Source organism: Pongo pygmaeus, chromosome 3 (genome assembly GCF_028885625.2).
Source record: "Pongo pygmaeus isolate AG05252 chromosome 3, NHGRI_mPonPyg2-v2.0_pri, whole genome shotgun sequence".
In the NCBI taxonomy this organism is placed as follows: domain Eukaryota; kingdom Metazoa; phylum Chordata; class Mammalia; order Primates; family Hominidae; genus Pongo; species Pongo pygmaeus.
This window is the reverse complement of record NC_072376.2, coordinates 97,070,984-97,097,811: the sequence shown is the minus strand read 5'-3', so window position 1 is coordinate 97,097,811 and position 26,828 is coordinate 97,070,984. Positions and strand designations below refer to the sequence as shown.

Below are 26,828 nucleotides of genomic sequence, written 5' to 3'. Positions count from 1 at the left end.
TCCCATAAGTACCTCTTGGAGAGACAATCTGTAGTGATCCTTTGGTGCCCTGTGTTTGCCCTCCAACAGTCCCTTCCCAAATGCAAGACGAAAAGAATCTGCATAGTCTGTTATGTTGCTTTGTAACATGATTCCATTTTGTTGATGTTCTCCTTAGCAGCAGTCATGCTCTCTTTTCACATTCTGTCTACAGCAAATGCATCCTTTTGCCACATTGTCCCCTGTACCTTCCATAGGTCACACAATTTGAGCATCACTTTCCCAATCTGGAGAAACCAGAGACCCCCATTATGAGCAAAGTCCTTTTTGGTTATGGCTTTCAGCAGCAACAATAGTTTGGAGGCGGTAGGGGTAGTTCTGGGTAGAGATTCAGTGGATATGCTTCTGAACTAAAGCTAGCTGAGAACATGAGCCGCTGTTTGCCGGTGAGGTGCCTGCACCTTCACTCAGTTCTGCTCCTTGAGTTTCAGGAGTTTGTAGTACTTAATGGCATGTGTGTCTCACATCCGTTTTACTTTACAGGCCATGACTGTTTATGAATGCTTGTCTGAGTGGGGCCAGATTCTCTGTGCAATCTGCCCCAACCCCAAGCTGGTCATCACGGGTGGAACAAGCACGGTTGTGTGTGTGTGGGAGATGGGCACCTCCAAAGAAAAGGCCAAGACCGTCACCCTCAAACAGGTAAGAGAGAACATAGAAAATGCCAAGAGGGACATAGTCCATCTCCTGTGCCTACACCCTGTAGGAAGTAAAAAGCTTCCTTAATTCTGAGGTACTTCAGATATAATGGACAAAACCAAAGTGATGTTCTGTTGCTAGAAATACTTTTTTGAAAAAAAAAGGAAATCAGAATAGGCTGCTTCTAACAATGATCTAAGCCGGTCCCTTTGTTAAAATCTGAAGAAAGTTATCTTTAGGTAACATATATTTCAGTGTATTTAAGTAATATAAATGCAAAAGTCTAAATTGAATTTTTGCAAACTGAATTATGTTTGCTATTGACTCATATTAATTTCCTTCCAGGGTGATTTCCATTTATCTGCCACTAAATTCTTTATTCTTTGTTTCTCTCTTTTCTCATTTGTCATATACTTAAGGATATGCCAAACTCATGAATATATTCAGTAGAGCCCTTGATGATTTAATTAACAAGTATTTCTGATTGCCTGTTACATACATGATTCTATTATTAATTTTTACTTAAAGCAAGAGTCCTTTTATAATTAAGCCATTTCTTAATATTTGATCTGTGAGAGAACTTACCATAAGGTATTTTTAAATAAGGAGCATATATATAAGTATTTTTAATGATATAAATTTGAAAAATAATGTAACAATACCACTTATCAATTATTGAGCACCTCTATTTCAGGGGACTGTGTTGAGTATTCTACAAATACAAAACTCTAGTCCACACAATTCTACAAGGTAGTTATTAGCCCCATTTTACCCCTGAAAAAGACACAGGTTAGAGTGGTCAAGACACAAGTCTAAAGTCACATGTAGCAGTAAAGCTATAATTTAAATTAAGTTCTGTCTGACTTCAAAGCTATTATAAAGCCAAACTCAAACAGTGGTGTCATAAATACCTGTAGAAAAAAATTGAACCCCTGTTCAGTATAAAACTGAATCATCTGTATAGGCCAGAAACTTCACAGAGTTGCTGGGTCCTGAGGCAAGCCATATAAAGAGGGAGAAAGTCTTGAAGTGAACGGATTACAAGGTTAATAGTACATTTTGCTGATCCAAATTCTGCTTAAAAATATTTTCCATTTAGAAAATGCACTTTGAAAGTAATGTGCCAGGAAAAAGGACTTCCTGCTTAAAATAGTTTCCTGGGGTTTGCTAAGCATGCAATAAAGATGTCTATATGACCAAAATTTTAAGCCAACTCATTTTTTTATATTATGCACACACACACATATATATATTTCATGTGTATACACAGATAGTTTTCTCTCTCAAAAGTATTAAAAAATTGATCAACCTTCAATCTATAAAAAATACCTACTCTACATGATAGCAAAATCTGTCCTCCAAGTTTACACTGATTTACACCCAAGGCTTTCCCCAAATGTACAATAGGAGGCAACTTCTTACATCCTAGTGTGGAAGGCGGCAGATGAAGCCAACTCATTATTAAGCGGATATATTTTTCTGCCAGGGCAGATGGCCCATTCTAAGTACTTAGGAACTACTAACAGTAATCTAAATCTTTTTCTTCAGAATATTTACTTATTTTCACACATTGCCATTTCCTTGGGTCCTTTTTCTCTTCATATTCCAGCAAAAGAGGGAAGTTCTTATTCTAGTTTAAAGAAAGAACTCCTCTCAGGCACAGATACTCAGATATCTCCCATTGGCAGCAGGACTTCAGCATGCTGACGCCTCAGGACTACATTCTCCCTTTGTCTATTGTAGACCACATGCTACAACCATGTGGTTCTCACAGTTTATGCATTTTTTTAAAAAAAAATTCATTCAATTGTAATTCCTTAGAATGGTCTGAACAGGAGTTTGTGGCATAAAAGAATAGATATAGAGTTGAAATTCTGTATTTTTGGTGCCCATAATCAATACATCTCTACATAAAAATGGTATAAAGAAACCCAAGCTGGGTTGTGGTTGTCATTCCCTCTTCCAAGATCCTGGCCCAACTCCAGGAAAGAAGTAATGTGAAAACAAAGCCTCCAGAGTGCTCCAGGCTTCTCTCTACCCCCCGTGGGCTGAGGCAAGGGCAGTCAGCAGGAGGAGAAAGGTCTGCCTTCCAGACTCTCCAGACACCACTGCTCGAGTCACCCACTACCCAGCATGCGTGCCACTGCTTCCTGATACATCCAGGAGCTTCTGGAGTCACTGTGGAACCCTGTCACTGAGCTCAACCTGATTTTGTTTGTTTGTTCTCATTCGTAGGCCTTACTGGGCCACACTGATACCGTCACCTGCGCCACAGCATCATTAGCCTATCACATAATTGTCAGTGGGTCCCGTGATCGAACCTGTATCATTTGGGATTTGAACAAACTGTCATTTCTAACCCAGCTTCGAGGGCATCGAGCTCCAGTTTCTGCTCTTTGTATCAATGAATTAACAGTAAGTAGTAAATTGCCCACTTCACTTATGTTTAGGTAAACAAGTAGTCTTGGCCAAACTCAATTAAAAATGGTGGGGCTCAGGGGAACATGTCTGAGTTGCAGCTGCTCAGGAGGCTAAGGCAGGAGGATTAGTTGAGCCCAGGACTTCTGGGCTGTAGGCACTATACCCATCAGGTGTCTGCACTAAGGTCAGCACCAATATGGTGACCTCCTGAAAGTCAGAGACCACCAAGTTGCCTAAGGAGGGGTGGACCAACTGAGGTTGGAAATGGAGCAGATCAAAATTCCCATGCTGATCAGTGGTGGGCTGTGCCTGTGATAGCCATTGCACTCCAGCCTGGGAAACAGCAAAACACTGTCTCTTAAAAAAATAAATAAATTTTTCTTCTAAAAAATGACTCATTGTTTTTGAAGTTGATAGATACTCATTTTATAAAAGTTACTACCTTTTCTTTGATTTAGTGTTGTTTGAAAAGCAAATAGATGTTAAAGTTTGTAATCCAGAGAGCAGTTTTGTCTTAAAATCCATTCACTGCTGCATGCAGTAGAGAGAACAAAATTTGATTAAAATAAAACAAAGCTTTCTAGAATATGTTTTTTTTAAAAACAGGAAATTTGTAGGATTTGTTAAGAATGTTAGAAATTGGCCGGGCATGGTGGCTCATGCCTATAATCCCAGCATTTTGGCAGGTCATTGCAGGCGGATCATTTGAGGTCAGGAGTTCTAGACCAGCCTGGCCAACATGGTGAAACTCCATCTCTACTAAAAATAAAAAAATGAGTCGGGCTGGTGGTGGGTGCCTTTAATCCCAGCCATTTGGGAGGATGAGGCAGGAGAACCACTTGAACCCGGGAGGTGGAGATGGCAGTAAGCCGAGATCGCTCCACTGCACTCCAGCCTGGACAATAGAGTGAGACTCAGTCTCAAAAAAAAGAAGAAGAAGGTTAGAAATGTGTTGAAAATTTTAATAAAATATAGTCAGAGTATGGAAAGTAAAAAGGGTTACATTTGGGTACCCAAACAAGAGAAAAATTCTTACATAGCTATTTTCAAAACAGATCAAAAAGTTATCAAAAGATGCTATCTGTTTTCAGAAATAAATAGTTCATATACAAATAAATGAAAGACATCAAATAAAATAAATACCCTCATCTAGGATCCCTCTACACATACCAAGCCTACCTGAAGCAGACAAGAGGGGATTCATTGCTAAGATGGTCTTGAAACAGGGGAAGCTTGAGAGCAGGTTTACAGAGACCAAGGCCTCACAAGCTTATCGAATTAGTAAGTAGATGATGTGTGTCAGCATGTAGGTGATGCCCCATATACAAATCCGTCTTGGGAGTAGACAGGAACCCACCCAAGCCTCATCGCTTCTTAGCTATACATATCCATTGCCACCTTACCGTCACCCCTACCACAGGGCCATCCTTCATGACACAGAACATTTCTAGCCATGTCACTGAGTGACATTCACACCATCACCTACACAGACAGCTTTCCTCTTGAAGGGTGCTGCATCTTTGATTTCTACCAGAAGTTACTCAGTATTAACACTTTTAGTCAACTATCTTGTAGTCACTTATTAAAAAAGGAAAAAGAAAGGAATTCACTTATAGTTGTCAATCACTTAGAGTGTCTGATTAATAATGGCAGATACACTCAGGTTGAGAATGAGTGGGCGGCAAGGGTAGAAGAATCAAATTTGTTTTTGTTTCTGGTTTTTTTTTTTTGGGGGGGTTTTTTTTTGAGACAGAGTCTCGCTCTTTCGCCCAGGCCGGACTGCAGTGGCGCTATCTTGGCTCACTGCAAGCTCCACCTCCCAGGTTCACGCCATTCTCCTGCCTCAGCCTCCTGAGTAGCTGGGACTACAGGCGCCCACCACCGCGCCCAGCTAATTTTTTTGTATTTTTAGTAGAGACGGGGTTTCACCGTGTTAGCCAAGATGGTCTCGATCTCCTGACCTCGTGATCTGCCCGCCTCGGCCTCCAAATTTGTTTTTTCTGTCTGAAAGGTTTAAGAGGTTTTCAGAACAACACATCGGGTTGGTCCTGCAAACATTTGAACCAAAAGAGCTTTACAAAAATGTGGGTGCTGTAGAACTGCTCTTATGCAGCAGTGTTGAGTCAGATGCTTAATCCGTTATTTGGAGCACTTTGTTTTGGGGTTGTTCTTCACTTAAATACTGATAATTTTATTATAGCCAGTTGTTATTTGAGCCAGTGTACACTAGTGGATTGCAATATTTGCTGCAAATACTGCAAAAGCAGTCTTTTCTTTTTAAGATGCTTTTGTAATATCTTAATAACTTATGAAAAGATTTATATTTCTGTTGTGTTTCTCCAACCAATATCAAGCCTGCTTTACTTCAGTTTACACTTCAGGCCAAAGCCACTTTGCCTTTAATTATTCTTATGTCTCTGCCCTCATAACGACAGGATTTACTCTAATAAACTCTAATTAAGGCCCCAGAGTAACTGAAGAAGGTCTTGCCCAGTGCAGAATGGAGCAATTTTCTCTTGCAGAGACTAAAGCCACTAATTAAAACTCAACTGCTGACACTCATAGTCAGAGATGGTTCAGTAACTGATACAGAAGTAGACACAGCAGTGCTTTGCTAAGTATTGTTTTGGTTTGGGTTTTGGTTTATTTCTTGCCATTTTGGTAGAAGAAGAGCTAGGGGGTGGGAGGAGCAAGGAGGAGCAGTAGCAAGACCAGCACAGACGGTGCAGCACAGACTGTGGATGGAACAGGCCCAGTCCTCCTCCTCACCCTACCCCAGCCTCCTCCACCTTACCTTCTTATGTGTTGATGCTGCTTTGCAGCTTCTAGTTCTCCTCTGTTTTTGCTGACCATCTTCAGACTTATGTAGGTTCTTATGTATCTCCTGAGGGTACTGAACTTTACCAGGTCTTTTCTAAAGGTAATACCCAGCATTGTGACAAACAGACTATCTTAGGAATGAAAGAGGCAGCACGGTATGGTATATAAGCTTTGGGGCTATAGAAAGCTGGCTTCAAATCTCTGATGATAAATAAGTTACTTAAGTTCTTTGCCCCTCACCTTCATCCTTTACAGCAGGGCTAGTGATAATCTCACAAGGTTGCTGTGTTAACTAGAACATCTGAAGTCTCCACCCCAGTGACTGGCACACAGGAGATGCTTCAGAAAGCATCCTCCTTTCTTTAACTATAGTGGGTTGTGTTCTTACCAGGTTAGGTAGAGCCCAGCCTGGTAGAATTTCAGAAAATAGGTTGTTCTTTTCTATCTTTGGAACTCATAAAAACATAAGTTATCAGCTCAGGGAGTCTTGGTTTTTACTAAGTTTGCCAAGAAGTGACCCATTTACCAGTCTCCTTTTCTCCCCTCACGTTTCCCCACCCCTATTTTGAATACAGATTTTAAAATAGGATATTACAGCATTACCAAGATTGTGCCTTTTGATTTATTGAAGAAACACAACTATATCTGGACTGAAAAATGCCTCTTCTACCCTGTGGTTTTAGTGGTTGGATTCATTTTGTAAAAGTGGAGGTGGATTCCTGCCTCTAGATGAAAGGCGTAATAGATTTTGTTAACAATGGGAGGAAGAAGAGTAGTTCTGCATCTCCTCAGATGACAGGGAGCTTTCTTGTGTCGCCAGACCTTGCTCAGCAGTGTGCCAGGGACGTGAACCTGCCCTTTGTCTCCATCCGTGGTCCCTTTGGCCACTGCATCCACTCAACTGTGAATTCTTAAAGAAGCCTCTGTTGAGGGTATTTTTTTAAGTCAGCAAGCACTGAATTTCAGGTTACCTAAGAAATTAGCCACTAGTCTTAGGACTGAAAGGCTTTTTGAGAACTAGGCCAGGGATTCAATTTGCTTCAGAAACCAGAAGGTAATTGGAAGGGAGCAAAGAGAATGACGTTTTTCTCTCTCTTCTCAGGGGGACATTGTGTCCTGTGCTGGCACATATATCCATGTGTGGAGCATCAATGGGAACCCTATCGTGAGTGTCAACACGTTCACAGGTAGGAGCCAGCAGATCATCTGCTGCTGCATGTCGGAGATGAACGAATGGGACACTCAGAACGTCATAGTGACAGGACACTCAGATGGAGTGGTTCGGGTAAGTGAACTGAGAGAAAAACTCATTAGGATATTTGTCATCCTAGTTTACCTGAGACTTGTAGCTAATTACAGGTTAAGAACACCTGAACAAGTTGTAATGTTTAGTGAACTTTTGCTCCAGCTCAGACAGGCCTTGGCCTCTGCATTATCAGACATGAGGAACACCGGTGTCTTGGCCTCTTTTCTTCCTATTAAGTAGATCTGGTAGTGCTACTGGCCATTTGACAGCTTGACACAATGAGGTCACTTAAACATGATTCCCATGTCACACTGGGATTGCTCAAAATGCGAACTGCAGAAGTACTGGGTTTTCAGCCTGTCAAATGGCTTCATAGGGAAAACATAGTGAGCAGGGATAAGTCTCTTCCCTACAGAGAATCACAGTGCTGGAGAACACTTCCAGGGTCCCCAGCTAGGATCCCAGATGACTGCACCTGAAGCCTAGATGTAGTTTATCCTTTTCTTAGGTTGCTATGTGCTGGGCCTCTACAGAAAATAGAGGCAATGGAGTATTCACTTTTGTAATCTGTTGAAGTATTTGAGTTTTTCTGTCTCAGGAGATTTTTCTTTGTGCTTGTTTTTCCTTAATTGTGCTCTTTGTAAAAGCAGAGAGCAGCTGATTACCACCCTCTCTAGTCAGAGTCACATGTTGAAAGACAGTGAAGCCATCAGTCCACTCCAGTACCACACCCTGTACCTCACACGATACACATCTGTGCACACACAAAAACTCACAAACACACACACCCTGGAGTCCGCTTCCTCGACAGTGGTATTTCACACTGCTCAATCTGTGAAGCAGCATAAAATAGCTCCCTAGCCAGGCACCTGGGGATTCTGTTTACTGTGTGCCCTCTTGGAGATCTATAATGTGTATTAGCATATGCAAGACTCTGAGAGGTTTTTGTAGGAAACAAAAAAGTTTACTTAGTTGAACTATGTTTTTGTTTTGTTTTTGAGACAGAGTGAGTTGCTCTGTCGCCCAGGCTGGAGTGTAGTGGTGCAATCTCGGCTTACTGAAACCTCTGCCTCCCAGGTTCAAGCAATTCTCCTGCCTCAGCCTCCCAAGTAGCTGGAATTACAAGCATGCACTGCTGTGCCCGGCTAATTTTTGTACTTCTAGTAGAGACAGGGTTTCACCATGTTGACCTGGCTGGTCTCAAACTCCTGACCTCAAATGATCCGCCCACCTTGGCTTCCCAAAGTGCTGGGATTATAGGCGTGAGCCCCTGCACCTGGCCTGAACCATGTTTTTAAACTGATATGACTATAATCTTTTTCCCTGTACTTTGAAACAGCCGTTGTGTGCAGGCAGCCCCCTGCCACATCTTCCAAGATACGGGAAATCTAACTGTATAACATGATGGAAATTAAGTTATCTGTTAACCCTGAGAGTCTATCTTCATTGAGTAATGTAAATTTGTTCCTTAATCTGTTTCTTAACTTTTTAATTTTTGTACTTATTTAAATTTAGTTTTGGAGAATGGAATTTTTGCAAGTTCCTGAAACACCAGCTCCTGAGCCTGCTGAAGTCCTAGAAATGCAGGAAGACTGTCCAGAAGCACAAATAGGTATTTAATACTTTCTAAAAATGACTCAAATCGTTTTCATATTTCTTTTAAGTCAGTGTGGATAAGCTTGTACCAGACAACATAAAGAGGAGCCCAAGGTTGGGCACTGCTTGGAGAAGCATGGTTGCTGCCTGTTGTGTGATTCCTTTGAGCAGACATGCAAGGTTTTCTCTACTTCACTGGGCAACATTCAGTGTGGTGGTGTCTTGTGGTTAACTTCCACATTCCATACTAAATATAGCACTTACTTCCTAGAGTACCAAAGGCTTTGGCTTTCACTTCTGAAAACACACAACAGACCTAGAGGGCATGCTGTTGTATAAGTCAGACAAGCCCTGCTGCACCCCAGCCCCACATTTGTTCTGCCCACCATGGGGCTGGCTCAGTGTGGACAACAGATACAATTGTGTTTGTAAACAATTAACAGAGGCAGACCAGAGTCCACAGTCAGACTTGCTTACGTTGGGGCATTAATTCACACTGAAGCCTGGTTACCTATAGTCCATTATTTGTGAAGCAATTTAAAATTTTCCAGTGAAATACAGAGATAATTGATTTCTACCCAGAATAACTGAAAGCAATGCCATAACGCCAGGGTGAGATCTGCTTTGCATTGCAGTCACTGAAGAAGCCGCCCCCTTTGATGTAGAACAGTGGGTACAAGGAACTTCCTGGAAAGGAACAAGGTTTTAAGTTTGACCTTCAGATTGTTTCTCCATGATTGGCTTTTGTGCACTGAGAATTCAGTGTGACTATGATGATGTGAGAGAGTTAATAAAGGAAACTTAGCAGAAGGACACAAGTCACTTCTCTATATAAGCTGAAAGTAGCTTTTACTTTCCATGCCAGAGAAGAAAAAAGATCCCTTGGGCAGGACGTTTTAATGTTGGTGTTATATTAGTATATGTAAATTTCTAATTACAGCCCCACCAAAAATGTCATCTGGGTGTTTGGGGACATAAAAATTCAGTTTAATTCAATAAGTATTTGGGGGTTACCTGTTACATGTCAGATATTGAATTAAGGGAACCAATGAGAAGTGGGTCATTCTTCTTTCCCTTAAAAAGCTTTTAAGTAAATAACAGTGGAAGAGGAGATGAATGAGTGAGATAGAAGGGGTCAAATTCAGGGTGGAAAGATATTTATATGTCTTTATTGTGGGCAGTCTGGCAGAAGTGGCAGAGAGGGAGAACAGCCCACAGGAAGGATTGAACAATGTAGAAGTGGTGAGATTTGTGGGCACTTGCTGGGGTGAAATGTAAACAAGCTAGTGGTTCACTGGAAATTAAAGCCACTTCCAAAGCTGCTTGTTTGCGGACCTCAGAGCTCACGATCATAAGCCGTTGGGGTGAAAACTTCGTTCACATTAGTCCAGTAGCCCCCTACTAAGTAGGAAGCAGGCAAATAAAATATTTGTCTTGCTAAGAAAATAACTTTGGTGAGCTCAGTATCCTCAGGAGTAGGTTCTAAGACCTCCTTTTGATACTAAAATCTGAGAATGCTCAAGTCCCTGATATAAAATGGTGTATGTAGTATTTGCATAAAACCTACTAACACCCTCCTGTATACCTTAAATCATCTGCAGATTACTAGCAATACAATGTAAATGCTGTGTATATAGTTGTGATATTGTATTGTTTAGGGACTAAGGACAAGGAAAAAAAATTCTGCACATGTTCAATAACAGACACAGTTTATTTCTCCAAATATTTTCCATCTGAGATTAATTGAATCCGTGGATGTGGAACCCGCAGAAATGCAGGGCCAGGTATACTTGTTTCTTATACATTTTCCCTCCAGTAGACTTTATTGCAAGAGAGTAGAGAGTTGATGTGAAGAAATGCAAAATAACAGTGAAAAGAGGAAGAAGAACAAAATTCCAAAGTAAGGCTTTCATAGAATAATTCACTAATCTTTAGCCAGATGTTGTGGCATGCACGTGTGGTCCCAGCTACTCAGAAGGCTGAGGCGGGCAGATTCCCTGGGCTCAGGAGGTTGAGGCTGCAGTGAGCTATGATCGCTCCACTGCACTCCAGCCTGGGTGACAGAGTAAGATCCATGTCTGTAAAAATAAATACATAAATAAAAATTAAAAATAAGTTAACTCACTAATCTTTGAGTCATTAACCACTATATGCAATGGCCCTTTACCATCTTGTAGAAAGAATATCCAAAAGTAGCCGGGCGTGGTGGCCCACGCGTGTAATCCCAGCACCTTTGGATGCCGAAGCGGGTGGATCATGAGGTCAGGAGTTCAAGACCAGCCTGGCCAACATAGTGAAACCCTGTCTCTACTAAAAATACAAAAATTAGCCTGGTGTGGTGGCGGGTGCCTGTAGTCCTAGCTACTTCCAAGGCTGAGGCAGGAGAATCACTTGAACCCAGGAGGCAAAGGTTGCAGTGAGCCAAGATTGTGCCACTGCACTCCAGCCTGGGTGACACAGCAAGATTCTGTCTCAAAAAATACATATATATATATATATATATATATATATATATATATACGTGTGTGTGTGTGTGTGTATATATATATGTATAGAATATCCAAAAGTAATCATTTAGAATGACAATTTCAAGAACTCAGGAGGCACAGAACTGTTAAAGGAGTCCAGAAAAGGGGGAGAATACTTTCAGCTGAAGGAATTGGGTGATTTAGAGACAAGAATGTTTAAGCTGTGCCTTGAAAGCTAGGTGACATTGGAAACACACAGAGATTGGAAAGATGGGTCTAGGCGGCACCAGCAGCATGTGAAGAAGCTCACCTTTGGAGGAGCAGGTCTGCAGGGAGAGAACTGGAGTGACACCATCTAGCTGCAGCACAGGAGGGAGTGTGCGGCAAAGGCAGATTCTGGCCAGATTGTGAGAGATTGAATTCCAAGCTAAGGATTTTGGCCAAAGTTTTTAATAAACTCTTTCAGAAATTCAACTTTTTTATTTCTTTGCTCTCTGTACTCTAGCCAAAAATCCTGGCACTCACTTTATTTTTTGTTACACTTAGCTTAAAATATTATGTCTATAGAGGCTTATAACTGGGAGAAAAAAAATACTAGCAGAACAAAGCTGGGTGTAACTTTGATGGGTCTGTATGTTCCAATTCTCTCAATGCTTCACCCAGGGCAGGAAGCCCAAGACGAGGACAGCAGTGATTCAGAAGCAGATGAGCAAAGCATCAGCCAGGACCCTAAGGACACTCCAAGCCAACCCAGCAGCACCAGCCACAGGCCCCGGGCAGCCTCCTGCCGTGCAACAGCCGCCTGGTGTACTGACAGTGGCTCTGACGACTCCAGACGCTGGTCCGACCAGCTCAGTCTAGATGAGAAAGACGGCTTCATATTTGTGAACTATTCAGACGGCCAGACCAGAGCCCATCTACAGGGCCCCCTTAGCCACCCCCACCCCAATCCCATTGAGGTGCGGAATTACAGCAGATTGAAACCTGGTAACTTGAAGTCTGGTATCTATTTCTGACTCCTTATATGTGGTGTGAGGGTTGGTGGATTGAGGCAGTGGGGTCTAGCTCTCCCTGGGCCCCACCCTGGATGTGCCCTGTGACCTGGGCCACTCACACAGAATGCCTCTTTACACAGAAGGCCTCTTCGTTTCTTCTAGTGTAAAGTGGACTTAAAAATTCTATCCTACAATGGCGTTTGCAATATGCTGGGCATCTTTTAAAGAAAAATACCTCAAACCAAAAACTGTATTTATTCACAACTCATTAAATCACAGAAGCTAATTAAAAATGAATAAATAAAACTACATTTGCAGATAACTTTGCCCAGAATAGAGTTAGAGGCAAGGTCCTCAATTAGAGAAATTGGATGCATCTGCTTGCATTGAAAATTTCTCCTTCTCATTAGTTTGTCCCCTTCAATGAGATGTTTTTCCAGCCTGGCCCATGTTAATGTCAAGCTAGGTAGCTTTACTTTCAACCAAGGCAGCAGCTGCCGAGAACTGGAAAAGCTGCTGTAGCTGCATGTTGAGGTACCCTAAGTTTAAGGCCACCATCTTAGAGTATTTCTCCCCAGTATTGGCTTCTCTCAGTTGAGTTAATGTTGTGTCCTCCACTTCTCCACTCCAGGGTACCGATGGGAACGGCAGCTGGTGTTCAGGAGTAAGCTGACTATGCACACAGCCTTTGATCGAAAGGACAATACACACCCAGCTGAGGTCACTGCCTTGGGCGTCTCCAAGTAAGTGTCAGGCTTTTTCCAGCTCCGCTTCCCATCTGAGTTGTTTGGTTAGCCAAGGGCCACATACTCCAGCCCAGTCTTTGGGGAAAACAGATTTTATTTGTATTATCATACGTAGCTCAAAGAGATAAATTTGAAGAAGAACGCTGTCAGTGTGTGGATATTTTTCTTTTCTTTTTTTCTTTTTTTTTTTTGGAGACAGGGTCTTGCTCTGTCACTTAGCCTAGAGTCAGGGGCACAATCACAGCTCACTGCAGCCTCAATCTCCCAGGCTCAAGCAGTTCTCCCACCTCTGCCCCTCAAATAACTGGGACTATAGGCGTGCACCATCACACCCGGCTAATTTTTGTATTTTTTGTAGAGACGAGGTTTCACCGTGTTGCCCAGGCTGGTCTCAAACTCCTGGGTTCAAGTGATCCGCCCACCTCGGCCTCCCAAAGTGCTGGGATTACAGGTGTGAGCCACCATGCCCATACACTGGATTTAAATTCTGAATTTTTTTAAAAAGTGAAAAACTGCTTTTTCTGTTCTTCAAAGATACAGCAAGGGTGATCCAAAGAAAATTGAAATGGAAGTGTAAATTTGGGCTCAGTTCAGTTTTTGTCTGTTTACACATACATCTCTGAGTGAATCAAGGGGTCTCTCCAGGACCCTTACCAGCCCCAACCCCAAAACACACATCCACCAAAATCCAGAGAGCCTCAAGAAGGAGATCACAGAAGCCTTCCGTGCAGTGACCTCCTCTGTCGTGTCTCCTGCAGGGATCACAGTAGGATCCTCGTTGGTGACAGCCGAGGCCGAGTTTTCAGCTGGTCTGTGAGTGACCAGCCAGGCCGTTCTGCTGCTGATCACTGGGTGAAGGATGAAGGCGGTGACAGCTGCTCGGGCTGCTCGGTGAGGTTTTCACTCACAGAAAGACGACACCATTGCAGGAACTGTGGTCAGCTCTTCTGCCAGAAGTAAGATAAGATATATACATTTTGAATTTACATTGATTAAGCTCTAAGGTTGTTAATTATGCCCTGCACACAGGTTCTGATTGGCCCTGGTGTCTGCACTACAGTATGCCTTGTTGGTATGAACCAGTCTTCACTTTTTCTATTCTTCGTTATTACTACAATTAGGAAATTTTTCTGTCATACAAGAGTCACAAACACCTTGTCAGCCATGACACACAATGCGCATATGCTAATATTTCATTGTATTTAATTTAGAAGCCTGTATGTGAAATGATCCTATAAACACTATAGATACATTGTAAGTATCCTCTTTGCACCTTTCACCAGTCACACCCATTCTCTATGTTTTTATGCTTTCAGGAACATGTGTTGCCTCTGTAAACATTACATCATACTATTTTGGTGTTTTCAGCTTTACTTTTCAGCTTTACATAGTATATACTGTTTTTGCCCTTCTGTAACTTTCTTACTCAACATTGTTTTTGAAATCCATTTATATATATATCTTATTCTAATATATTCATTTTAACTACTGTCGGTTATTTTAATTATATGAATTTATCACCATTTATTTCCCTTTTGATGCCCTCTCAGGGTTTTTTTTTTTCTATTTTTATCAGTACTATAAATAATGCTACAGTGCACATCCCTATAAATGCCCTTCTAATACACAAGCTGGAATTCCTCTAGAGATGGAATGAAATTGATAGAACACAGACTTATTCTTGATCTTAATTAGATATTGCCAAATTACTCTTCAAAACAGTAGTGCTAGTTAATACTACCTCCAACAGGCCATGAAAGTTCTCCAAATTCTTAGTCATGCTTGGTACTGCCAGACTTTTTCCACTTTTGCCAATCTGATAGCTAAAAAATAGTGCTTTGTTGTTTTAACTTGCAATGCTAGTGAGACAACATCTTTTCATGTTTGTTGGCTATCTGGGTTTCCTTTTGGGTACTTTGCCCTTTTTTTTTCCTTGAGGAGTTCTTTTATATATTCTGTGCTGTACACCTTTGTCTTTTATATATCTTGCAGATACATTCTGCCAGTCTGTGGCTTGTGTTTCAACTTTGTATATGTTTTTTCTGTCATCTACAAGTTTTTAAACCGGTTGTAGTCACATGTATTACTCTATGATTTTTGCTTTTTTGTGCCTTAAGAATTCTTTCTCTGTCCTAGGATCATAAAGATAATCTTGTTTATTTTCTTTTAAAAGTTTCAAAGTTTTATTTTTCACATTTAGGTCTTTAATTCATTTGTAATTTACTTTGGGGTATAACATGAGGCGAGGATCTATTTCTCCCCCATATGAAAGGTCAGTGGTCCCATGGCTGTAGATTTGGTTGATATCTCTGTCCTACACCCGGGTCCCAGATACACATCCACAGTCGTTACTTTTTCTGCCAGACAACAGAAAGGATTCCACGGACAGTACACTTTAAGGCTTATATTGCCTTACTCCAGAGATGCTTTCATAGAAAGCATATTATTCTCAACTTGTGTAATTATGAGTCCATTCCTGAGGTTTTGTAGGCAGCATTGGCGCACTGGTATGGGTGTAGTCTTTGGGTTTACACTGACCAAATGCTCATCGTGCTACCTTCTGTTGCCGTAATGCCAGCAAGTTACCGAGCCTCTCTGAGCTTTGGTTTCTTCATCTGTAAATGTGAGTAAGAAGACCAGTCCTCTTAGAGCTTTGAGAGAATTAAATTAGATCACATATATGAGTGTTGTAAAGCACCAAGTTCAGAGTCTGGCAAAACAGGTGTTCCATAATTTGATTCCTTAAACCTTTTCTGCTGGGCAGTCTGGTTCAAGATGAGGGACCTAAAAGGTTGCAGCCAGCCATTTCCTGTGGGAGTTTCTGTGAGGCTGGCAGAGGATTCTGTCTAGTGGCTCTGTGCTTTGAAAGGCCTGCTCTATAAAACCTATAATGGGACCGGGCACAGTGGCTCATGCCTGTAATGCCAGCACTTTGGGAGGCTGAGGTGGGCTGATCACCTGAGGTCAGGAGTTTGAGACCAGCCTGGCCAACATGGCAAAACCCTGTCTGTACTAAAAATACAAAAATTAGCCAGGTGTGGTGGTGAGCTACTCAGGAGGTTGAGGCGAGAGAATCACTTGAACCCAGCAGACAGAGGTTGCAGTGACCCAAGATCACGCCACTGCACTCCATCCAGCCTGGGCAACAGAGCGAGACTCCATCTCAAAAAAATAGATAATAAATTTAAAAACCCATAATCGGTTTTATAGAGCAGGCCTTTCAAAGCACACAGCTGCTAGACATATATATATCTTTTTTTTTCTTTTTTTTTTTTGAGACAGAGCCTCACTCTGTCACCCAGGCTGGAGTGCAGTGGCACGATCTCGGCTCACTGCAGCCTCCGCCTCCTGGGTTCAAGCGATTCTTCTACCTCAGCTTCCTGAGTAGCTGGGACTACAGGCGTGCACCACCATGCCTGGCTAATTTTTGTATTCTTAGTAGAGACGGGGTTTCACCATATTGGCCAGGCTCGTCTCGAACTCCTGACCTTGTGGTCTGCCCACCTCGGCCTCCCAAAGTGCTGGGATTACAGTCATGAGCCTCCGCACCCAGCCTATATATATATATTTCTTGAGATGGGGTCTTCCTCTGTCACCCAGGCTGGAGTGCAGTGGCACAATCACAGCTCACTGCAGCTTTGATCTCCCAGGCTCAAGCAGTCCTCCCACCTCAGCCTTCCAAGTAGCTGAGACTATAGGCAAGAGCCACCACACCTGGCTAATTTTTGTATTTTTTGTAGAGATAGAGTCTCACTATGTTCCCCAGGCTGGTCTCAAAGCCACGGGCTCAAGCAGTACCCCCGCCTCAGCCTCCTAAAGTGCTGGGATTACAGTTTTCAGCCTCCACACCCATCATATTAATCTAGTGATTTGTACTAGCACTCCCGTATGTATGCTGGCACACATCTGTTCTTTGTAGTGTTTAATTTTCAAAATATTGTTTAAATATAGGTAATTCTTTAAATTATCCATTGCTATTAAATGTTGGATGGAAGCTTTATTGGAAACTGACCGAACAGTGATAAGTTCTGATGAAGCAGGCACAGAAGGAAGTGCTTTCCAGAACACACAGCCTGTGGTCTCTGTGGCTGAGAGCTGTTGACACTCCTGAGGGTTCTGAGAGGTCCAGTGACAGTCCTTTAAACCCATAAGCTTATAGTACTTAATTTACTCTCTGGACATTTTTACTGGTAGATTAATGGACTAAACATAAATCTCCATTTCAAGGCGAGGCACAGTGGCTCATGTCTGTAGTCTCGGCACTTTGGGAGGTCAAGGCAGGAAGATCACTTGAGGCCAGGAGTTTGAGGACAGCCTGGACAATGTAGTGAGACCCCATCCCTACCAAAAAAAAATTTTTTTTCATTTCCATTTCAATCTTCTGAAAATCCAAGCCTAAAGTGATTTAATACCACATCCTGAGTCACACCTGGCTTTATTCCAGGAATAGGAACTCTGAATACTTCTTAAAGAATTTGAACATCTCTTAAGAATAGTCTTCTTCAAACAGTTCTAGCAAGATAAATAGGAAATGAGGGTGTTGGGACTGGAAAAGGAAAGCCAGTCTAACTGTTTAAGAAATGATTAAAGAGTGGATCAATCAAAATGTTTAAAAGTACAATGGAACTTGATAGTGATCAAACTCATATTTCTCTTGGAAATTAGAAGACTTACTAATGAGTCATTAGTAATTCTCTTGAAAATAGATACTCATTAGTGAGTCTTCTAATTTCCACTAGTGAGTTTTTCTGATTTCCAAGAGAAATATGTCAAGCTCCAAGTAAAGACATTGACATACCTCCCAAGCTTATAGGCCATGAGAATTAGTCTATACAGGTAGAATGGCCTCACATCGCTGTTCAGACACCTTGGCCTCATTGTATAGGAAAATCTTAACTCTGTTTTTTGTTTTCGTTTTTTTAATTCTCGTCAGTCAAAGAAATAGCTTCCCTGGTTTAATACTGCTTTTCTTCATAGACTGAAACAAATAATACAGCTTTCCTTTTAGTCCTTGTTCAGCCACACAACACAAAGCAGTATGGCCTTTGGCATTTTACTGCAAGCTTTCCATTCGATTATTAATGATTCCGGTGCCCATGATCAAGCATGGAGAAGACCTATAATTAATTGACTTTTCCTTTCCTTTAGGTGCAGTCGATTTCAATCTGAAATCAAACGCTTGAAAATCTCATCCCCGGTGCGTGTTTGTCAGAACTGTTATTATAACTTACAGCATGAGAGAGGTTCAGAAGATGGGCCTCGAAATTGTTGAAGATTCAACAAGCTGAGTGGAGACCATGGTCTATAGACCCCTTCCCGATTCTCCTGTCCCAGCTTGGAAGGCATTGCAAACAGTCTCCGTTTACACATCTCTTCATACCACGTGTTTGAAGTGTTAAAATTCAAAGGGATCATTGAATAAAACGGGTGTAGAGTACAGGAATGGGGCAGACGCGATTCAGGTGAACAGCACAAGAAGAATATGAGGTGGTTCCTAGGAGCAACACTTTCGATCTCCAGTTCTCCCTGATGACAGTAGCTGTCTCCAAGAGAAAAATCCTCACTTATTAACTCTCTTTTCTTGCATCTCATTTTTATAGAGCTACTCATCCTTATTTGGAAAAACCAACAACAAAAAAGGCTTTTAGAAAATGGTTGTAAATCTGACTTCTTTGCAAGTAACTATGTATATTGTAAATAGATATAAAAGGCCTTTTTTCTAAATAAGGACTTAACTGCCTGTAACATGAAACTTCAAACTAAACCACTAACTCAATGAACTACTTATGGTTTGTCTGACATCCCTCACTTACCAATTAATTATAAATATGTTTTTTTAAATCCCCAAAGACATTATCTGTGGTCTTTTTTTCCTTTCAAGCTCAGCCTGTGTGCCTGATGTCATTTCTTTCAAGTTGCCCACAGTATCTCCACTTAAACTAGGCTAGTAACCAAAATAATGTGGACCTTCTTTAGGAAACAGTGTGGGAGAATAGGAGTCCAGCCATAAGATAAACTGGAAATATTTGGGCGTCTTGTACCTGGCTACGCACCACCTCAGTGTTGTTCCTACATAAACAGGGCCCCTTATATATGTGGACTGCTGTTTGGTCAAAGAATACCTTCTTAGCATTGCAGAAAGGTGGTCAGATGACCAATGTAGTGCAGGAAACAGCCCTGTCTCAACTAATGGAAATATATTTGCATGTAACCCAAAATTAGCTTATCTTGCATAGAACATAATAAGTATGTGTCTTTGGTGACACTGATGTTCTACTATAGCTTATTTTCAAACAAGGGGTAAAAAAAGGAAAGAAGTGTACAGAATTAACATATAAACTTTGTTGTAAAACTGAATCATGTCAGAACTGCTTAAAATTAACCTTTACCATTTAATGTCATCTACCTGAAAACAGTGAGATTTATACTGTATCAATGTCTATTTTTTTGTTTTTGCTATGAATATAATTACAGTATTTTAATATTTAGTTATTTAATTTGTTCTACTAGTTGGATACAGAACACACAAATCCAGGGGGATTAAAGCTGGAAGGGGCTAAGAGATTAGTTTACAGAGAAAAGGCTTGGTGGTGGGATTTTTTTAAATGTGTGTTATGTACATATATATATAATATATATATTAAAAAATGAAACAATCTAGATTTTAACATTTTCAGAAACTTAGTGATAATATTAGAACAATTCTAAAAGCCCTGTGATTTGAAAAATGTAGAATCATTAACGGCCCAAGATAGGCCTTCACACCTTCACAGGTGTGAAAGGAAAGGCCTTCACACCCTCACAGAGGCATCATGCAAAGGACAGCAGCTTTGGCTTTTCCAATTTTCCATCTTTAGGCCCTGGTGAGAGGCACACTTATGTACTAAAATGCACATATATGCACATGCATTCAAAAATAGGCATTTGGTACAATGGTGATCTTGTACCTGATGGGCTGAAACCAGCTTAAGAACAAATTTGTTCTTCCTGATATGATAACTAGGTCTCCAAGAGAAAATAGAAAGGCTGCTTTAGTGCCTTACGCTTACTAAATTTAAATCTTTATTTACCTGGGTTTGAGCCTACAGTCTATTTATGATTACATATCAAAATTGATTAAAACACTTCCATTTCTAAAAGTTCAAATATACTTGTTAATAAAAGGATTATCGGCATTAATACTTTAACTTAAAGAAAAGTTGTGTTCTGTTTTCCTTTCTGTGTCTTACTCCCCCCACACTCTCCCTCCCCCATCACCATCTTCAATTCTAATAAATAATGCTGATGTTCAACAGTTGCAGAAATTGTGCTATTATGTAACTGTGGGCCTTGCCCCTGTCTGGCCCTCTAGATGAGTTGTAGCAGTGTTATTCTACACTTTTTAAAAGAAGCGTCCTCCTTTTGTCCATGAATCATGTTTACCCCATAACATAACCAGTGGCAGAGGTGTTCTTTAAAGACTTGAATATATGAATGTGTGTGTGTAGTTACTTAAAGGTTATTCCTCTTTGTAATAGGAAACTATATGGGATGAACACTTCTAAACTTTCTGACACAACTTCCATTACTAACTTTCTAACAGAACTTCCGTAACTAGAAGGTGGAAACCAAAACCCTCATGGTAGTATTTCCTCTGGCAGCTGGTGCTGTGGGCAACTGTTTTGTTCAATCGGGTTTCTTTTCTTTTTGCCTCTAATGCAGAAATCAACAGAATCACTCACACATACAAGTACACTCACATACATAAACTAATTATTTCTCTGGATATCTTTCTGTGTTCCATGTAAATTTATTTACCAACATCTATTGTCAACATGTACATCTACCTTAGTGTGGTGTGCATTCTTTTTCTGAGAGTACCTCATAGGGCTCTTGCCTGATCTTTGTAGTTTGTTCATTCATCCATCCACCTGTTCATTTGTTCATCCATGTATTCTAACATTTTTGTGTAGTGTGCAACTGTAATGTCATGCTTTTGAAGAAGAGAATAGCTGCCCATAGCAGCCATCCGTCTGGATAATAGCAAAACACTCTAGATAAGTTATTTTGCACTTTCTTATGTATAAAGTTGGTAGAAACTTATTTTTGCTTTGTATCATTTAAATACATTTTGTTTTGGTAAATGAACTGTGTATAAAATATTTATGCCGTTAAAACTGTTTTTAGAAAGTATTTTTAATTTCAGCAAGTTTGGTTACTTGTTGCATGACTATTAACACAGCTGACTTTTTGTGTCAGTGCAATGTATATTTTTTGTCCTGTTATTAACTTGTAAGCCCTAGTAATGGCCAATTATTTGTACAGCAACAGAAGTAAATTGAAGATACTGGCTAAGACTGGATTGATTGTGGACTTTTATACTATATTGCAGAAACCAATATCTGTTTCTTGGTGGTTATGTAAAAGACCTGAAGAATTACTATCTAGTGTGCAATCTGTGATATCTGAATGTTCATTGTATATTTGTCTCTGATGCAAAAAGGTAGAGTAACACAATTACAATACATGATTAAATGCAATAGTCCAGGTACTTAAGTAATTTTTTTTCATTTCAAATAAATACCTACTATTTACCATCAAAAGAAAGAAAAAGAAAAGTTGTTAAGTCAGTTATTCAGGGAAGGAAAAACAGATCTAATAACTCCCTAACTTTATGTAGTTCTTTTCTAGTTGTAAATACTTTCAGAAGCACCTGCGTAAGATTGTAGAAGTATTGGCTGTTAAGTTTCCAGTTCCAGTTCTAGTTTGACTCATCATTAAAAATCAGGCTTTCTGCAGTCTGAGCTTCTCAATTGTGCTGGATTCTCAGGGCTAATGAGTGTATGTGGATGGCAGTAAGGAGAAGCAAGCCCCTTCTGGGAGATGTGACCCTCAAATTTGACTGGACCTGTAGAAAAAGACATGTCTGCATGGTTTTGGCTCTTTTTTCCTGAGCTTTATTCTCCAGCCAAAATATTGTGAAAAGTAAGCAACAGTGTGTATATATATATATGTGTCTCTTGCACCCATACTATAGTCACATAAGGAATATTCCAGTGTCCTGCCCCTCATCTGGAGCTGCAGCAGCCGCTGTTAGCAGCTGGTCTTTCCAGTTCAGCCTTCAATCTGAGAGTGTTAGAACTCACAATCCATTGTTCTTGTTATCAGCTTGTTTGGTTTTAAAATAGCCTTTCTGTAAAGAAGAGTTTTTAAGTTTATTTAGGCTGTTTTGATGATTTTAATTTTCCTCTTTATAAAGATACTAAATTCATTTTAAGCTTGAACAGCAGAGCCCCAAATTTGAGTATGTTTTGCTTATTACAAATTTTACCTCACTGCAACTGTACTTGAGTGGCAGAAGATGAAGGAATGCCAAGAACTAAAACAGTGGCAATTTCTTTAAAAATTTTTTTAAAAATGGTAAAAGAGAAAGCTTAGAGCAGCTCCCATGTTATTAATGCTTTATTACTTACAGTTCTAGTGACGGGTTGCAGTCAAGAATGGACACTGCAGAATTCTCAGATGCAGAAATTCAGAGTTTAAAAGAACAAACATGCAAATGATTTTCCGTGAGTCCCTTGTCTGCCATTTGCTTCTCATCTTCAACAGAATTTTCCCTCCACGCCTCACTGTTGACCATTTGATGGACTTGGCCCAGCACTTGGTTAGTCTCTTTGCTTTATGAATATTCTCATTTCCTCCCACCTATTATAAAGCTCTTTTTTTTTCTTTTACTTTTGCTAGAGACAGCACCAAGCCAAGCTACCACAGTAGCATGGTGTTTTGGAGATCCCTGATTAGGAATTACCACTGAGGCTTCAGTTCTAACCAGCTTGGGAATTTAGGAAGCCTTTTGTTTTAGCGCTCACTCTCTCCATAGGGTTTTCCTACATCAGTAGTTGCCTGTGAGGATGGGAATGGTCTAAGATAGTGCTTCTTTAAACTTTTTGGTCTGAGAACTCTTTGATCCTTAAAAATTTTCAAGGAACCGAACAGCTTTTGCTTATTTGGTTTATATCTATCAGTAGTCATTGTATTAGAAATTAAAACTGAGATTTAAAATATATATGTCAACTCATTTAAAATAACAATGATAAGACCATGATGTATTAACATAAATTACATATTTCTATAAAAAGTCTTTTACAGCCGAGTGCAGTGGCTCACACCTGTAATCCCAGCACTTTGGGAGGCTGAGGCCGGCGAATCACCTGAGGTCAGGAGTTCACGACCAGTCTGGCCAACGTGGCGAAACCCCGTCTCTACTAAAAAATTAGCCAGGCATGGTGGCACGCGCCTGTAATCCCAGCTACCTGGGAGGCCGAGGCAGGAGAATGAATTGAACCCGGGAGGCGGAGGTTGCAGTGAGCCGAGATCACACCACTGCACTCCAGCCTGGATGACAGAGTGAGACTCCGTCTCCAAAAAAAAAAAATCTTTTCCAAACAAAAAAAAAAAAGGTGTTTTTGGCAAATTTACAACTTTTTGCAAATCTCTTTAATGTCTGGCTCAATAGAAGACAGGTGGATTCTGAAGTCTGCTTCTGCATTCCATCTGTTGTGATACTTTGTTTTGACTGGATTTATGGAAAAAGACAAATCTGCATGGTTTTGGCTCATTTCCTGAGCTTTGTTCTCCAGCTATCATTTTGTGAAAAGTATGTCTATTGCACCCCTACTATAGTAACATCAGGAATATACTTTGTTTTGGTTGAAGCATGAAGAAAATCCAACCTTACACATGTATTGGTTGAAAAGGGGGTGAATATTTTTAATTTTTATGGGCTCATAAGTGTATATATTTATGAGGTACATGTTATATTTTAATACAGGCATACAATGTATAATAGTCACATCAAAGTAAATAGAGAATTTACCACCTCAAGCATTTATTGTCCCTTTGTGTTAGGAACATTCCAATTCCACCCTTTTGGATATTTTAAAATATGCAGTAAATTGTTGACTGGAGTCACCCTGTTGTGCTATCAAATACTAGATCTTATTCATTCTATGTGACTATATTTTTATACCCACTAAACATCTCCACTTTCCACCCTCCTCCCTGCTACTCTTTCTAGCCTCTCGCAACCGTCATTCTACTCTCTCCATGAGTTCGCTTGTTTTAATCTTTAGCTCCCACAAATGAGTGAGCACATGCAAAATGTCCTTTTTTTTAATTTGCCTAGCTTATTTCACTTAACATAATGTCCTCTAATTCCATCGATATTGTTGCAAATGATAGTATTTCATTTTTTATGGCTGAATAGTATTCCATTGTGTATATGTGCCACATTTTCTGTATCCATTCATCTGTTGATAGACTCAGGTTGAGTTGAAATCTTGGCTATTGCGAATAGTACTGCAGTAAACATGGGAGGGCAGATATCTCTTTGATATACTGACTTCCTCTCTTTTGTGTATATTCCTAGTAGTGGGATTGCTGGGTCGTATGGCAGTTCTATTTTTAGTTTTTTTAGGAACCTCCATACTGTTCTCCATAGTGGTTGTACTAATTTACATTCCCACCAACAGTGTAGGAGGGTTCCCCTTTCTCTGTCCTCACCAGCATTTGTTCTTGCCTGTCTCTTGGATAACAGCCATTCTAACTGGGGTGAGAGGATATCTCCTTGTGGTTTTGGTTTGCATTTCTCTGATGATTAGTGATGTTGAGCATTTTTTCATATACCTGTTTGACATTCGTATGTCTTCTTTTGAGAAATGCCTATTCAGATCATTTGCCCATTTTTTAATAGGATTATTAGATTTTTTTTCCTATCGAGTTGTTTGAGCTTCTTATATATTCTGATTATTAACCACCCTTGTCAGATGGGTGGTTTGCAAATATTTTCTTCTATTCTGTGGGTTGCCTCTTCACTTGTTGATCATTTCCTTTGCTGTACAGAAGCTTTTTAACTTGATGTGATCCCATTTGTCCATTTTTGCTTTGGTTATCTGTGCTTTTGAGGTCTTAGCCAAAAAATCTTTTCCCTGACCAAAGTCCTGGAGAGTTTCCCCAATGGTTTCTTCTAGCAGCTTCATAGTGTGTCTGGAATTGGTGGGTTCTTGGTCTCACTGACTTCAAGAATGAAGCCGCGGACCCTCGCGGTGAGTGTTACAGTTCTTAAAGGTGGCGTGTCCGGAGTTTGTTCCTTCTGATGTTCGGATGTGTTCTGAGTTTCTTCCTTCTGGTGGGTTCGTGGTCTCACTGGCTCAGGAGCGAAGCTGCAGACCTTCGCGGTGAGTGTTACAGCTCTTAAGGCGGCGCGTCTGGAGTTGTTTGTTCCTCCTGGTGGGCTCGTGGTCTCACTGGCTTCAGGAGTGAAGCTGCAGACCTTCGCCATGAGTGTTACAGCTCATAAAGGCAGTGTGGACCCAAAGAGTGAACAGTAGCAAGATTTATTGCAAAGAGCGAAAGAACAAAGCTTCCACAGTGTGGAAGGGGATGCGAGCGAGTTGCCACTGTTGGCTCCGGCAGCCTGCTTTTATTTTCTTATCTGGCCCCACCCACATCCTGCTGATTGGTAGAGCCGAGTGGTCTGTTTTGACAGGGCGCTGATTGGTGCGTTTACAATCCCTGAGCTAGACACAAAGGTTCTCCAGTCCCCACCAGATTAGCTAGATAGAGTGTGGACACAAAGGTTCTCCAAGTCCCCACCAGAGTAGCTAGATACAGAGTGTCAATTGGTGCATTCACAAACCCTGAGCTAGACACAGGGTGCTGATTGGTGTGTTTGCAAACCTTGAGTTAGATACAGAGTGCCAATTGTTGTATTTACAATCCCTGAGCTAGACATAAAGGTTCTCCAAGGCCCCACCAGAGTAGCTAGATACAGAGTGTCGATTGGTGCATTCACAAACCCTGAGCTAGACACAGGGTGTTGATTGGTGTGTTTGAAAACCTTGAGCTAGATACAGAGTGCTGATTGGTGTATTTACAATCCCTGAGCTAGACATAAAGGTTCTCCACATCCCCACCAGACTCAGGAGCCCAGCTGGCTTCACCCAGTGGATCCCGCACCCGGGCTGCAGGTGGCGCTGCCTGCCAGTCCCGCACCCGCACTCCTGCACTCCTCTGCCCTTGGATGGTCGATGGGACTGGGCACCGTGGGGCAGGGGGCGGCGCTCCTCGGGGAGGCTCGGGCTGCACAGGAGCCCACGGAGTGGGTGGGAGGCTCAGGCATGGCGGGCTGCAGGTCCTGAGCCCTGCCCCGCGGGAAGGCAGCTAAGGCCGGGTGAGAAATCGAGCGCAGCGCCGGTGGGCTGGCACTGCTGGCGGACCCAGTACACCCTCCACAGCCGCTGGCCTGGGTGCTAAGCCCCTCATTGCCCGGGGTGGCAGGGCCGGCCGGCTGCTCCGAGTCCGGGGCCCGCCAAGCCCACGCCCACCCGGAACTCCAGCTGGCCCACAAGCGCCGCCGCAGCCCCGGTTCCCGCTCGCGCCTCTCCCTCCACACCTCCCTGCAAGCTGAGGGAGCCGGCTCCGGCCTTGGCCAGCCCAGAAAGGGGCTCCCACAGTGCAGTGGTGGGCTGAAGGGCTCCTCAAGTGCCGCCAAAGTGGGAGCCCAGACAGAGGAGGCACGGAGAGCGAGCGAGGGCTGTGAGGACTGCCAGCACGCTGTCACCTCTCAATAGTTTTAGGTCTTAGAATTAAATCTTTAATCCATTTTGATTTGATGTTTGTATATAGTGACAGATAGGGAGTCTAGTTTCATTCTTCCGTATATGGATATCTAGTTTCCCATAGGATTTATTGAATGGACTGTCCTTTCCTCAATATATGTTCTTGGCACTTTCGTCAAAAATGAGTTCACTGTAGATGTATGGTTTTATTTCTGGATTCTTTATTCTGTTCCATTGAGCTATGTGTCTGTTTTTATGCC

The 26,828-nt window shown here is 41.5% G+C and overlaps 1 protein-coding gene across 8 annotated transcripts in view; it reads left to right on the top strand.

The window, feature by feature from the left end:
• The window catches only part of WDFY3 (WD repeat and FYVE domain containing 3), a 298,737-nt gene extending 279,918 nt beyond the window's left edge, over nt 1-18,819 (top strand). For all 8 annotated transcript variants that reach the window (XM_063663839.1, XM_063663844.1, XM_054484306.2 and 5 more), the window contains 8 exons: nt 523-681; nt 2,914-3,093; nt 7,022-7,204; nt 8,681-8,777; nt 11,893-12,216; nt 12,856-12,967; nt 13,729-13,926; nt 18,119-18,819. In XM_063663839.1, coding sequence (XP_063519909.1) covers nt 523-681; nt 2,914-3,093; nt 7,022-7,204; nt 8,681-8,777; nt 11,893-12,216; nt 12,856-12,967; nt 13,729-13,926; nt 18,119-18,242 — 1,377 coding nt within the window. In that variant the 3' untranslated portion in view covers nt 18,243-18,819. The remainder of the gene's footprint in view (nt 1-522; nt 682-2,913; nt 3,094-7,021; nt 7,205-8,680; nt 8,778-11,892; nt 12,217-12,855; nt 12,968-13,728; nt 13,927-18,118) is intronic.
• Nucleotides 18,820-26,828: the final 8,009 nt, after the last annotated feature.